Below are 15,352 nucleotides of genomic sequence, written 5' to 3' on the forward strand. Positions count from 1 at the left end.
AGTCCGCAGTGGGCACAGTCTTAGCTGGGGGAAGTACTTTAGGTTTCAACTTCTCCATTCCGAGAAATAGGATACTTTGTGCATTGGGGAGAAACAAGGTGATGTAGCTGGTTCATCTACATTATAGCGACCAGGGTGGAACTGTCCTGCAAATGGCGCCAGCTGAGTCATGTGACCGAAGTCTGATGTCACTATATTAGCGTAGGTGGGGTGTATTACATGCACTGATTGGAGACTGCTCATCACTACTAGATCAGTTGTTCTCAAACTCGGTCCTCAGGACCCCACACAGTTCACGCTTTCCAGGTCACCGGACAGGTGCACTCATAACCGACTGGCACATTTTAAAATACCCACAGGTGGAGCTAATTGTTTCACCTGATTCTGTGAGGAGACCTGCAAAACATGCACTGTGTGGGGTCCTGAGGTCCGACTTTGAGAACCTGTGTGCGAGATTAATAGCCTATATGGAAGACTGGTGCTAAGCAGCCCATTATATCCAGTGGCGTAGCTAGAAATTTTTCCCCCTGCCCAAAAAAATTCCGGAGCCTCACCTGCTCCCCCACGGAAGGGGCGAGGTGATGGACTACGGGCCAGCGGGACCTGCTCATTACATATGCACGGGGTGGGGACCCGCTCATTCAATATGCACTGCACTGGGTCCCCGCTCGTTAAATATGTACAGGGCGGGACCAGCTCAGCGCTCACTGCTGCCTGGGTCGCCTTTCCGTTCAGCCAGCGACGCCCACCACAAACCCCGCTGGCGCCGCTCCCCCAAGCCGCCGCGGGATCTGCCGCATATGCCACTGATTGTGTCGTAGATCATTCTTCTGGTACTTGTAGTTATCCAGAACCTACTGCCAATATTCTGATTCCGGGATTTCCATTATGGCTTTGGAATTAACTCTGTACATCCCAATTAAATAAATTTATTTTGCATCAATCTTAAACAAATTTGCTCCTATCTATTATTTGACAGGCTTTGGGGGTATTTATCAAAGTTTGTCGATATATACAGATGCAGCCGCGCTCATTGTTCCGGCAATCCAGCCGCTCATGCTTGTTCCCACCCGGTTTCTCCTCGATTCCTTCTGATCCTGTAAGCCTTGTCTTGTTACATCATCAGACAAGTGGTTGTATTTCTCCTTTCCTGGTGGTATGACCTAAAGTCGCTGTCTGTATGTCATTGTGTCCAATATTGAGCCCTGGATATATCCTACAAATATCCCCTCTGCCTGATGATACAAATGCATAACTGAAAGGCATAGAAGCAAGAGGATAAAGCAAATGTCAAGTGAAATATAACTAGGGACACTTACTAGTAAAAGTTGTGGGATGCTATATACAAGGTTATATGGTAAAGTGATCAGTAGGAGGACTAATACCCCTTTCACACTTGCAAAAATATCCCGTGTTTTTGCACATGAATGCGCATCAACCCAGGATTTAGCTCAGTGTGAAAGGGTCTTGAAAGAATATCCCGGGATGAGCATTCTGGGATTTCTATCCAGGTCCTGATTCCGGAATCGACACTGGATGCGGTCAGTGTGAATGGTCCCGTACCTGGGATTGGGTACACGGGACTTTAAAAAAGCTGCTGATTGGAGCTATTTTGGGCTCACAAAGGGGGAGATTCTCTAAAGCAGAAATGCGGTAAAAACCCCGTTATCTGGTTTTTACCGCATTTCTGGTATGCTGTATGGCCCCTCCGCAGTGGCAGCGCTGCGGAGGGAATCGCTAGCAAAAGCTGGTGATTCCCTGCAGAAGCCTATGGGCTTCTTACCGCAGCGATGTGTCCAGCAACGGCGCCGAATCGCAAGGGACAGCTCTTATCGCAAGAGCTGTCCCTTGCGTTAATAACCGCATATGTTAGAACATATGCTGTTATTTATAATGCGATGCCCGGCGATAATGGGCAGCGGATGTTACAACATCCCGCCCAAATGCTGATGTCATCTTTCAGAGCCCTGAGTCCATTTCTAATGACATGTATATGTATTTGCAGGGATTTCCCAGGATCAGTGTGAATGGGGCTGTCTCGGGTCGATCCCAGGTCTGAGTGCAGTGTGAAAGGGTACATTCCCGGGTAGTGTCCCGGGAAGCATCCGGGAACACATTCCCAGGTATGACCCAGCTCTGCGAGTGTGAAAGGGGTATTAATGGGACAGTTGTAATCGCCTGTGCGGTGAGATCTGTGTTCTCTTCAGGCTGAGTGGGCTCAGCACAGATCTGTGTAAGGCAGGCAGTACCTGTGTGGAAGGTGTTAATGTTGGTTGCTGCAGAGGCGTTGGTGAGAGAATATATTTCTCTTTATGTAAGTCTTTTACCACCCAACCACAAATGCGCTAAATCTACAGTAGATTACATACACTGTGTTTTTAGTCCGTGTAAACAGATAAGGGGCGGGATGCTCTAAAACAGAAATGCGGTACATGGCGGAGGGGGCGATGTAGGGTGGCTGATTTTAGAACATCACACCCAAGATATCTAATGTATCTCTGTCTGTCCATATAAAGTTGCAATAACCACTGTAACCACTTGTTCTCATCCATAAGAATTAATGATATTATACTGTTTTTTGAACGGTAAAATGTAACAGTATGTCGATCTGCTGTCTGTTGACATTCTGGCCATGTCAACAAAACCTCCTGTCAGCATTGTGAATATGTCGACATTTTTTACCACAGCGGTCGCTGTTAAGCGTCACATGGTGAGATTTTACTGCCCCCCCCCCCCTTTTTGTTTTTTTCCTGACAAGCTACAACTGTTGACATTGTTTTGAAATTAACAAGCTTTATGCAAACGTTACAGAACATAGTTGACAATTCTGCTAGATGGTGGACTTCATACTGATAAGACATGCTGTATTATGGGGAAGTTGGCCCCAAGAGTACTGTAAATGTGTCCCTGGCACCATAATCTGACAGCAAAACTGTGGCAGGGCATGCTGGGATGTGTAGTTCCCTCATAGCTGGAGGGCCATACGTTGTCTACCCCTCTTTTATACAATCTGTCCTTCATAGAGAAATAAGCTCAAGGATCCTCGATGATGGGGGGAGATTTATCAACTTGGGGAAAGATAAAGTACCAACCGTCAACCAATCAGCTTCTGTCATTTTACAGGCTTGTTTTTGTAAAATGACAGGCAGGAGCTGATAGGTTGGTATCTTTTTCCAAGCTTTGATACATCTCCCCCATTATTACTATTCTTATTTGTTGACAGTTAACAGATAAGTGTGTTCTCACCATAACCTCAGCAGGGAAGGGGAACTGCGTGTCCCCAACATGGCATCCAAGAGAAAATGGATTGGGTACCTAATTTGGTAGGGTAGCTTTATACCCCCATCATTGCTGGGAACAACGAGAATTGAATACGGCCCCCAGGATTTAAATTTTTTCCTATTAATATGTTCCCAGCCAGTGATCCAGCTCCTTTCTGCAGGTCACCCGTCGCCCAGCGAGACCTGGAGTGTCTGTTGCCTAACAACCCTTTCGCTGCTGCCTAGTAGGCCAGGTATCCGCAGGAAAATTCCTGTGCACATTGTAATAATTACCTTCTTTTTATATTTTTGCTTGGCAGCTCGCCCTCTCCCCGCCCCCTCATTTATCACCTTAACCCTTTCCGCTCCCACAGACCTGCGACGTGCTGCACAGTCGGCCTCTTCAATCAGGGATTCTTATTCCCTGTATCATCCTATAGGTCTTATGACTGTAAAATGGTTTGTAACTGGGGGAGTTCTCCCCGAATACCTCTGGGGGTACACATATGCCATAGTGCACACAGGCTTCTAAGTCCAAGGGGGCCCCACACCGTACACCCAGCAGCCATTTCTTCAATAGTCACCTCTCTGGAGTCCCACGTACAGGTGATGTAGCCCTTTCTCTCTCTGCGGGTCTCCGTTACCTCTATATTGTCCCTCTTAAGGGTAATCTGTGCTGGGGGCAGCATGAGCAAATAGTTATGTGATACTGTATTACAAGGTTTACACACATTGTAGCTGTTGGGGAACTACATATATCAGCATGCCTCACCCATCACAGCTGATGACACCAGGCAGCTGTAGCAAGGAACCAGAGAACGCTGCAGAAGCTCAACTTCAAATGCTCACACGAGATTTAGAATTAAGATTAAGGGGAGTATTCAATCCAGACAGCCGTGACCCAGGACAGTTTTCGTTTTGCTTGACCGCATATCGCCAGGCGGGATTCAATCTCCTGTCTGGCGATCAGCAAAAAGGGGGCGTGTCCACGTAAAACGGCTGTGGATTGTCAAGATTCGTCCGTGATCGCTACAATTCACACCCGTTATCGACAAAACGGGCCCAACAACTTTGAAAGTCGGGCCTGTTTTGTCGATCTTCCTCTTTAATGCTGTCGGGCAAGACAGCATTGAAGAGGCGCCCCCCCCCGCTATTTCCACGGTCGGAAATAGTGGAGGGGATTAAATACCGCCTGAAGAGTACACCCGGCGGATGTCAGAGTTAGAAGAAATACAGTTAGTCTGCAATTTGTCTGAAATTAAACAAGATTTTGTCTTATGGCAAAACTGGAAACCCGCACGCGTTTCGCTCATGTCATGCGCAATGCGTTCGCTAATGTCATGTGCTCACTTTTTGGCACATGTACCCATATGTGGGGAAGGCCCTCATGCCTCACAACTGACCCTATTTTAGGGCTTCATCCCGCCGCACAGCCCAGAACCTGCACCTCTGAAATACGCGAGCAGTCGTATGTCGCTGCAAATATCCCTGTTAAGAAGTGAGCCCTTATTGTGTGTGCCAATTTGATGGCACGCGTTTCGGCAAGTCTTAGCAGTCTATCCTGACCGTGGCTTCTGCGTTCTCTGTTTCAGAACACTGGACAGATGTCAGGCGTCGACATCTGCTATCGTCTTTGTACATGCCGCCTTCACACTCCTGGCATTTGTTTGGCACCTCTGGTGGAATGTGTGTCATCCTTCCGGCATTGTCATGGTTAAGCCGCTCATTAGTGCAGCCTCTATTAGACCGTGTGACGCATGTGTAACTAGGGCCTTCCAGGGCATCTTTGCTACGCGATGCCTTCAAATGCAATGGAATCACTGTGATGCTTTCCTAAAAATAAATGAGAATTATTCTCTGTTTCCATGGAGGCAGATGGCTTTGTCAGTCTTCCAATGCAGCCGAACTCAGAGGGGAGAGGCTGAGCTGAAGGGAGTAAACAGCAGCTCAAGAACAGATACAACAAGGCAAAGGGAACGAGGGGCATTTTTAACCCCTCGCAGTCCAAAATGTGATCATCTCGACCTCGAGAGCCGCTTACCCTGTAACGTGTAACATTTTGCCATTGCTGTAAACCCCGACTCTGATCTGATGCATCCTAACCCCACGCTTTGGAGCCGATTCAGACCTGCTTGTAGAGCAGCGAGTTCGGCCCCTGAGGGACCGAACATGTGCAAAATCGGGTAAACCGTATGTGCTTTCGATCCAATAAAATCCGATGCGAGAGGCCCCGTGCACATATGATCTGAGCCCCTAGATTTCTAGGTGCTGCATCTATGATCTGTCGGATCGGACAGCCTCCGGCAGCACTTGCTGGGAACGAGCATGCAAATGACCGTTTGCATGCGATCCTGCCGCCCGTGAAGCCGTCAGGCAGTTCAAGGGAAATCTTATGTGACTTCTCCCCCCGAGAAGTCACATAAGTGTATGGCCAGCTAACCCCCGTCACTTATTTTGTGGCCTGCGCCACTAGGAAACTGGGTGAGATACTGGAAGCGGCCCTGCTCTCTATAGAGGCCTGTAGAGTTGGTCCCTTTTTAAAAAAAAAATTGTGGGGGAGATTTATCAAAGCTTGGAGAGAGACAACCAACCAACAAGCACCAACCAATCAATCAGCTCTGAACATGTTACGTTTTTTTTTTAAATGACAGTTAGGGGCTGATTAGTTGAAACTTTAGGCAAAAAAAAAGAAGTAGGCAAACAAAGAGGGACATTGATCACACCTCGGAAAGAGAAAAAGTGGAGAGAGATAAAGGGGCAGATTTAACGAGCAATATTGTTGTAATCCCTTGTTACGAATGATAAATGATGCTGCAGACAATCAGCTCCAAACTACAATTTTTAAAACACATTACAGGGCTTTTTCTCTCTCCACTTTATCGTTCCAAGATTTGATAAATCTTTTATTTTTTTATTTTTATTTTTACAATAGTGCTCTAACACCCCTTCATTATTTAGCTGCAGCCCCCTTGGAGCAACCATTGGACACGGCCATGTTACCCCCTAGCTCCAGTAATTTATCCCCGATCCTGTGGGTTAATGGGTAATTTGCCGCACAAGGGGCTGTTATTGAGTTCCGCTGGGTGTTAAATACCTTTTCCTCACACACTGATTTACTTCCGCTAATTAAGTTCTACCCGATGTGTCTACCGCACAATTTTCATTGATTTTTAGTTTTTCACTTGGAATTTCCAGGAATTTGCGATTTGAAACAACAAACCCAGAATTTGGAAGTGGAAATACAGAACCTGAGCCGTTGTGTTGTGGAAACGGTGCGTCTGTCTGCGAATGGCTCTTAGAAAGGTGCCGAATTACTGTTGTAGCCACAGGCTGGTCCATAGGGAGGGCGGTATCATAGTGATGGCTTCATCTGTTGTGGCTTGGTTTATATTGAGCGCAGACTCCGGGGAATGGGCTATGCTTCGGGTCGTAGGCAGCGGAAGCTCCAGAGGTGGGGCTGCAGCACAGTTCAAAGTTCAAATAGGGGAGGCACACCAACTGCCATTCCAAACTGACTCACTGGCAGTGGGAGTGGCTCCCCTATTTGAGTTTTGAACTGTACTGCAGCCCCTCCTCTGTAACCGTCACAAGTACAAACAAAGCCTTTTATATCCTATTGAATATATAGTATAGAATGCATTTTATCGGCCGTCATCATCATCATCTGGTGGGGGGTTATTCCGGTTGATTGACTCGGATGCGTATTCGCATCCTTGCGAGTCAACCTAACCCCGCCTTGCGAATGGTGGTATGCCGGCCCAACATTCGCAAGGCGTGTTCCTTCACACTGGCTGCCAATGGATGTTTTCCCGTGCAAGGGAACACCCACATCATTCGATGGTCGGCAACCACATTCCAAAATAAAAGAATGGAAACAACACAGAGTTCTACTATGAAAAGACAGAGTACAACATAAATCACACAAAGACATTGATGGTAATGGATGAAATTAGCAGAAGGAATCACGCAGCGGGCAGAAACCTTATCCACGCAAGCCGTAACCGGGACTAATGAGGAGAGAATGGAGAACAGACAGATATGAGACACAGAGTTCCACAGGAGTATTCTACAGCCATTGGGAAACCTGCCACAGATGAACTGCTAAAACGGTGGTAGCAGGACATGCTGGGATGTGTAGTTCCATAGCAGCTGGAGCGCTGTATGTTGAATACTGCTGGGCTAGAGGGCCCTGCCTGTGAGGGCTTACAGTCTATCAGTGTATTCGGTAATAGATCGTGATGCCTGGAGGATCTCGCTTACACATCCCCTCCATTGCTGCCGCACGGGTGAAAAATCATTCGATGCTTGCTGATCATCCTTCCCCACTACACTCTCTGGACCCATTGAGACTGATCAGTCATGGATCGGTGCACGTTGGCTTTTGTTCTGTAGAACCCTGTGTTGCGTAATAATAACAGGCGGCTATAAATAAAACGTCTTCATTACAAGTCCCGGCCATATGGATCAGTAGTCAGCGCTGCCTGCTCCCGTTATAGAGATGTCTGCTGCTCTGTCAGGGAGACTGGGACACCCAGGGGACTGCTGGAGAGCAGGCAGCCAGAGACTACAGGGAACGGCTCACACATACACATTATACCCCTGCTGGCTACTTATCAGGGACAATGCGTTTTCCGCGGGGCCCCTTGGGCGAGGGAAAACCCGAGAGTTTTAAGAAGTGTTTTTCATTTTATTTTTATTTATTTATTTTTTTTGCTGATCATTTCAATGTTATGGATGGGTTTATAGGTCTTTAAAAAAAAAAAAAAAAAGGTTTTGTTAAAAAGAATTAACCAATCCACTTCTGCCATTTCCCGGGCTGTGTTTTTTTATTTTTTTAAATGACAGTTGCCTCAGTATATATTTAATGCAGGGGTGGGGAACCTTTTTGAGGTTTGTATAGGGGAAAAATGCCTCGCGGGCCATAAATAAATAAAAAAACACACACACTCTGGCTCCTGCAAAGTAGTTGTCAATGGACACTATTGTGTCCATTCACACGGGCCGGCCGTCCGGTTGCAGCCGGATCCCGCCACTGGAAGGGACGGCTGCCGGGCTGTGGCCATCCCCTCCATTCTAAACTTCTTAGCGCGGCACGTCTTCCTGGCCGTTCGGGTTTTCGCCGTCCGGCAGGAGCCGGAGTGTGTAAAATAGCCCTTACAAGTTCACCTGCGGCAGCCATCCCACCCTCCGGCGGCTGCCGCAGTTTAACAATTACCGGTCTGTGTGGTCCGACGGCTGTGCAGGGAGTCAAATATAGAGGAAATCTCGCGAGAGGTCGGTAGTTCTCGCGAGATTTCCCCTGTACTTGACTCCCTCCGCAGCCGCAGGGCAGGTGGGGCGGGCCGTATACGGCCCGCGCGCCGGAGGTTCCCCACCGCTGATTTAATGTATAGAGGTCATTGAAGAACGTTTAGAGAGAGGTAAAGTGCCAACCAACCAGCTCCTGACATTTTTCAAACACAACCTGTAACACGGCAGCTAATTGGTTAGTACTTTATCTCTCTTCAATGTTTCTCTCTCCCAGGCCAGTTAAAAGGGGATTGGTTAGTATTATATCTCTCTACAACCTTTCATACAACACTCCCTTGATCTCTCTCCACTTTATCTCGTCAAGCTTTCATAAAGTGCGATATGCTGGCGCTATATAAATCTCTTCTAAATGAATAAGGTTTCCAGGACTGTTGGATTCGCAGGGGGTCCGTTATCCTACTCTGCAGGGGAGAGATGACACCCGCTATATGATTATTTGATACAATTATTTTAAGCTGTAACCTCCAATGGGGTGGGTGCTGATTAAGGATGACAACCATTGCCATCGATGGTTGCCATTGATGACAATAATGCAACTGGCCATCGATAGTGTTAAAATATGCAATGAATGACCATCAATATTTTTAACTATTGATGATAATCCATTATGTTTGACTGATTGGCCTGTGGGCCAATCAAAATATAGGGCGGGGCTTCGTGGGTGTCAGGGGGCAGAGCTTTTCCCCAGCACTTTGAAAAAAATGCAAAACCTCATTTAGCTGTGCCATCGATGGAGGGAAACCATCTGGTTCTCCCCCATCGATGCCAAAAGTATTCGACATCGGCCATAAACCATCAATGATTTTGAATCCTCGATGGTCGTTGGCTATCCCTAGTGCTGATGTGAATGGGGAATAATCTCTACAGCGCTGCATAACTGATGATGCTCTATAACAAGACGATAATAAATAAGTATAAGATAATTTATTTCTGTAGCGCTCTTTCTCAGATAGGACTCAAGGCGCTTAACAGATAGAATGAATGTAATACAGTGCAGGAACAATAAAGTTATTCATAAACTATACTTAAGGGAATTATGGAAATGCTTGAGTAAACAGGAAAGTCCTGAGTCTGTTTTTAGAGGATTCTCCAGTTGGATTTTGTACAATGACGACCCAAAAAAAAATAAAAAAAAATACTTTGCCCATCCTTAATGTGAGATTATGTGCAGATCTGTGTGCGTTGTGATACGAGAATACGCCAGCAGTGTGTACGTTGTGATAATGCCGCATACGGGCGCTATGCACTCCTACAGAAATAGAGCCGGGTAATAGTACATACAGTACATTACTAAGATCCACGGCATCCCATATAAGCTGTACAGCGATCCGGATCCCACAGGCATAATTCCTAGTATGTGACGTCACTAAACCCGTCATTTAGAGATGTGTTGTAACCAGCGTAATCCGCTCGTATACAGGAAGGAGTTAACAGGATTCCAGAACCTCCTACACGGATATAAAAGATGTTGTTCTATAAGCTAGACGAGGGTCAGCGCCTAGTACAGTAATACAGGCAGATAGTGGGACCAATTACCCATATGGTGTTGACTCAATCATGCAAAGTAAATATCATTAGGTCATAATAATATTAATATTATGTTTCACTAACTTGCTTTTACTGCCCATATTTAAATGATTGATACGTGTCATCTGGGTAAAGGACTAATGCTATATACTGGGTTTCGGTGTCAGGCACAAATTAATGTCACCTGGTAATAGAAACTGAAAGATTTTGGGGAAATACATCAAAACTCAGAGAGCGAGAGAGAGAAAGTATCAGCCAATCAGCACCTTACTTGTCATTTTTCAAACAAAGGCCCCTCGTTCAGTTTAGATCTTATCAGCTTAGCATATGTGATCCTTATCAATACCAATGCAGGAGAAGGTGCATCCCACCCCCTCTCTGCATCCCACCCCCTCTCTGCATCCCACCCCCCGTCTGAACACCAACCCCTGTCCACCTCCTGCGTATACACCACTTTATGCCACATTCCAGTACCGGATTGGTGGTGGTGGGGGGAGGGGGCTGCCTTTAAATCTGTTTTGACTACTAAATGATTGCTAAATACTGTAGTTGCTCATTACACGCTACCATATTACATCACCACGCTTGTTGATGTGGGCTCGATCTGGCTTCTCAATGCTTTAGGGTTGCATTTTTGACGAGCTTCTTTGCATTCAACAAAATTCAAGGTTTAAATACTGGAGAAATCTCCTATCTTTACCAGTGCGTTTTTCCTATGTGACTGCGTTGTCAAGTCACTCAAAGGAACGGAGCCTAAGGGTTCCTTAGAGGCATCCGTGACCAACTCACCCCCCTTCCTGGCTTCCTCGGATCATTAAGCCACTTTACAATATGTCATAGAGTCCCTCTAGCTTGAAAGGTTTTTCATTCAATCACGCTGAGATTGTCCTAAAGTCAGTGTCTTCTAGCCTGTGTCTGGCGTAATTCATCATTGATTCAAATAGCATATAATTATAGCAGCAGATATCCAGAGGCGGGCTATAAATGTGCTATCTGGAGAGGCCGCACTGCTCGGAATTACAAAGCGTATGCATGTAGACTAGAGCCGCGTTTTCTACTGCTCTTTGTTCCATGTCCGCCGCTACTGTTCCCGAATATAGAATTCCTGCATCATCAGTTTCAGTCCTTGTGGAATTAATTCATTATATATATACACAAAAATAGCTTGTTTTTTTAGTACACTTATTAATTGATGTGTTTGTTTTAGTGTCTTTTTTTTCTGTTTGTTTTATGTGAGGATTTATGTATATGCTTATGTATATTTTATATGTGCGTATAATAAATATATATATATATATATATATATATATATATATATATATTTATACAAATACAGGGACTCAACACTCTCCATAATGAACTAACTCACCTTAGTATACAATTAATCAAATAAATATCTTGAGAAACAAATGCTAGTGTAGGACTTGCAGTGAAATGGGGTCCCTTGGCGATGGGCTGCAAGCTTAAATGCATTGATCAATTCATGAACTAAAACCCCATTATTTATTTGATTAATTGTATACTAAGGTGAGTTAGTTCATTATGGAGAGTGTTGAGTCCCTGTATTTGTATTTATTAGAGCATGTGGTCACAGGCCACTTTCACCCCAACCTGGGAATGGCGAGTGCTGTTTGCACCCCATTCACAGGGATGGCGAGTGTTGTGGTACTCTGTATGTGTGTGTGTGTGTGTATATATATATATATATATATATATATATATATATATATATATATATATATATATATATATACTCGCAGCCTAGTGAACAGGTAATCACCACCACGCCGAAACCCTGGAAACGGGGTTATACCGCATTTACCCTTTAGCGCATCCTGCCCGTTGTCCCATGTACACAGTGATGGCAGCCATTTTGTGTGCTGACTAGAAACTAGTTACCACCAGATAAGACTGCTGTATTTTAATTGTGTGGAAAACCTGTGTTTCAAATTATTGTTCAGTACTTACCACAAAGATACAGCAGACTACCGCTAGATTATTGCATTTGGGTAGTTAATAAAAATATATATGTTTTTTTTAATTGTGCATTTGTTATATTAAAAAGATGTCAGCGATTTTATCTATTTGTTTGCCTTCTTATTGTCTCGTCTACAGTGGAGCATTTTCTGAGGTGGTCCTAGCAGAGGAGAAGAAGACCCAGAAGCTGGTAGCGATAAAATGCATCCCAAAAAAAGCTCTAGAGGGGAAGGAAATGAGTATCGAAAATGAGATTGCTGTACTGAGGAAGTAAGTGTGCTCGGTCTCCGGGCATGTGCCTGCATCTCACCCTAAGGCAGTATGTACTACGTAACGTATCCACATAACATCCCGTCACTTATCCCATACATATCTGTGTGTATATCGCCGTTATGTATCCAGAAATCAGTTGCGATCACAGGACTTCCAGGTTCCGGGTCTAAGTTCTGGAATGTATCGTGTTCCAGAGTTAGGAACATATGGAAATGCGACCAAAAAGAGCATTTTCTAAATTTTGCTGGCATTTTATCCCTTAGTACAGGCCTGGCCAACCTGTGGCTCTCCAGATGTTGTTAAACTACAAATCCCATCATGCCTTGCCGCAGTTTTCCTATAAGGTAGTGTTAAAACTGTGGCAAGGCATGTTGGGATTTGTAGTTTCACAACATCTGGAGAGCCACAGGTTGGCCAAGTCTGCCTTAGTACATACTGCATGTAGCCTGAGCCATACAGATTTAGGGGGAGATTCTCTAAGAATCTCCGCCCCCCTTTGCCGCCCATCGCATACTTAATTATCGCATATGCTGTAACATATGCGATAATTAAGGCAAAGGACAGCTCTTGCGTTAAGAGCTGTCCTTTGCGGTGGGAGTCGCCGGGTCCCGGCGGCTCCCCCCTCCCTCACACACCCGGCGCTGCTGCTGCTGCGCCGGGCTCTCCTCCTCCCTGCACCCGGAAGAGGATCAGTGCAGGGAGGAGGTCACAGGTCCGGGCAGCACTGCGCTGTGCTGCCCGGACACAGGTGAGGGGGCGATGCGGGGCGGCGGAGGGATGCGGTAGAAGCCCATTGGCTTCTATGGGGCATCGCCAGATTTTTCTGGCGATGCCCCCCGCCGCGTTAACCCGGCCGGGGATGCTTACAGCATCCCAAAATGCGGTAAAAACCCCGATAACGGGGTTTTTACCGCATTCCTTGTTTAGAGAATCTCCCCCAAAGCCTGTGTGGATTCAGTGAAGATGGCTATCCAGAACTTGATCACATATTGGCAAAATGAGCCCACTCCCTTATATGGGTGTGCCATATGGAGTTTGTAATATCCTCCTAAACTCCGTTTGGCACCCCCATTTTCCAACCGAATGTACATGGGGATATAAGAAGGTATGCTTCCTGTTTCCTGGAAGCCATTTTGTTTTATTAGCTGCCTCCATAATGCAATACCTGTGATACAGAGGAGCGCTGGGCTGTCTGACAACCGGCGCAAAAGTAAAGGGTGATACTTAGCAACTAATTAGATGTTATTCTCGTGCGGGCATGAAAATCAAAACACAAGGCTCGGTCACCATTGTTCTCGTTGTTATAGCTGGTTATTATATAGTAACATTTACACTGTGCAATTACCGACAATAGAAAATATGGTTTCCCTGCGGTTTCATTTATACAGCACTAGTTGAAAGCCTGTCAAAATGACAGCTTCTGCAATGTTCTTTCACTTTGAGCTATGACCATTTTTAGCCCACAAACTCTCCACCGACTACCCAGTCCCTGGGTGCGATTCTCTAAAGCAGAAATGCGGTACAAAATCCCGTTACCGGGGTTTTTACCACATTTCTGTATTCTCTGTCGCCCCTCCACAGTGTCAGCGCTGCAGAGGGAATCGCCAGCAAAAGTAAAAATGGCAACAATTAAAATTCTGACCGCCAGCACAGAACGCTGGCTCTTGGTGTTATTTTAACGACTCCACTCTTAAGGTGCACATACACTTTTACGCTTTGGACCTTTTTCACATTATTTCGACTCCTCGTGTCGATAAATTGTGTGAAAAGTCGTATGTGTCTTACCTCTGGATCCGATGCCCAGGTGTCTTACCTCTGGATCCAGAGATCGCCATGGCTTCCACAAGGATTTGGTGGATCATGCCGGGCATGATGGTAGACAGTCATTAGGTCGACTCCATTAGGTCGACATGGGAAAAGGTCAACATGGGTCTAAGTCGACATAGGAAAAGGTCGACATGGTTCTAGGTTAACAGGTCGTTAGTTCGACAGGTCATTAGTTCGACGGTGTGTAGGTTGACATGGGGTTTTTCACAGTTTCTTGAGCCGACATGCGCCGACAGGTGGTATTTCATGCCCTACCATCCACTAGGGCGTGGTGGGAGAATAAAATAGTGTGCGCTCGCGATGCGTCGGGCACGGTGCACTTTAAACTGTGTCCATGTCGACTGTGTTGACATTCAGATCAAAAAACTGTGAAAAACGCCATGTCGACCTAGACACTGTCAAACTAATGACCTGTCGAACAAACGACCTTTCGACCTAGACCCATGTCGACCTTGTTCCATGTCGACCTAGACCCATGTCGACCTATTCCCATGTTGACCTAATTGTGTCGACCTAATGACTGTCGACCATCATGCTGTAGACCAAATGAGCCCAACCCCCTGCGGCAGTCAATGGAAGTGCATATCATTCATCCTATGCAAAAGCGCATACAGTGTAAAGGAGGCATGTCCTACATTGGCCCTCCAGATGTTTTGAAACTACACATCCCAGCATGCTTTGCCACAGTGTTGCTATTAGGGAATGCTCAAACTATTGCAAAGCATGCTGGGATGTGTAGTTTCAAAACATCTGGAGGGCCAACGTTGGACATGCCTGGTGTAAAGTATATGATAAGCCTACCCCGACAGGTAGTTAGAGGGGTATCACATGCGATACCTTGCAGTAGTGTATGGGGGCCTTTAGAGGGTTTGATACATCTTCCTCTAAATCTCTCTACGTTTACTTCTGTGAACCTTGTAACAAGGGGTGCTATTGGTGCTTCATGTCACATGATCCACCTAAACACTGTGACTAATATCACAGTGTTTAGGGAAAAGGATGAACTCCCTGAGTGTACAGAATTACATAGAGAAATAAAATATTGAAGTAGAATTTTCTCCTACTAGTTTCCTCGGTAATGCTGTAAACCCTAGAGCGGTATGCATTGAGCGAGTTGCAACGGGTCACGTCTGGTATTACAGGCCTGTATTGTTGGCCTTTGGTTGCAAACGTTATTG

At 45.8% G+C, this 15,352-nt stretch overlaps 1 protein-coding gene across 1 annotated transcript in view; it reads left to right on the forward strand.

Annotated features, from left to right (window-relative positions):
• Window positions 1-15,352, forward strand: part of CAMK1 (calcium/calmodulin dependent protein kinase I) — a 109,711-nt gene that overhangs the window by 59,560 nt on the left and 34,799 nt on the right. The window contains exon 3 of the mRNA XM_083155941.1: window positions 12,213-12,344. Coding sequence (XP_083012067.1) covers window positions 12,213-12,344 — 132 coding nt within the window. The remainder of the gene's footprint in view (window positions 1-12,212; window positions 12,345-15,352) is intronic.

The sequence above is a fragment of the Crinia signifera genome, chromosome 8, assembly GCF_055691185.1.
Source record: "Crinia signifera chromosome 8, ASM5569118v1, whole genome shotgun sequence".
Lineage (NCBI taxonomy): Eukaryota > Metazoa > Chordata > Amphibia > Anura > Myobatrachidae > Crinia > Crinia signifera.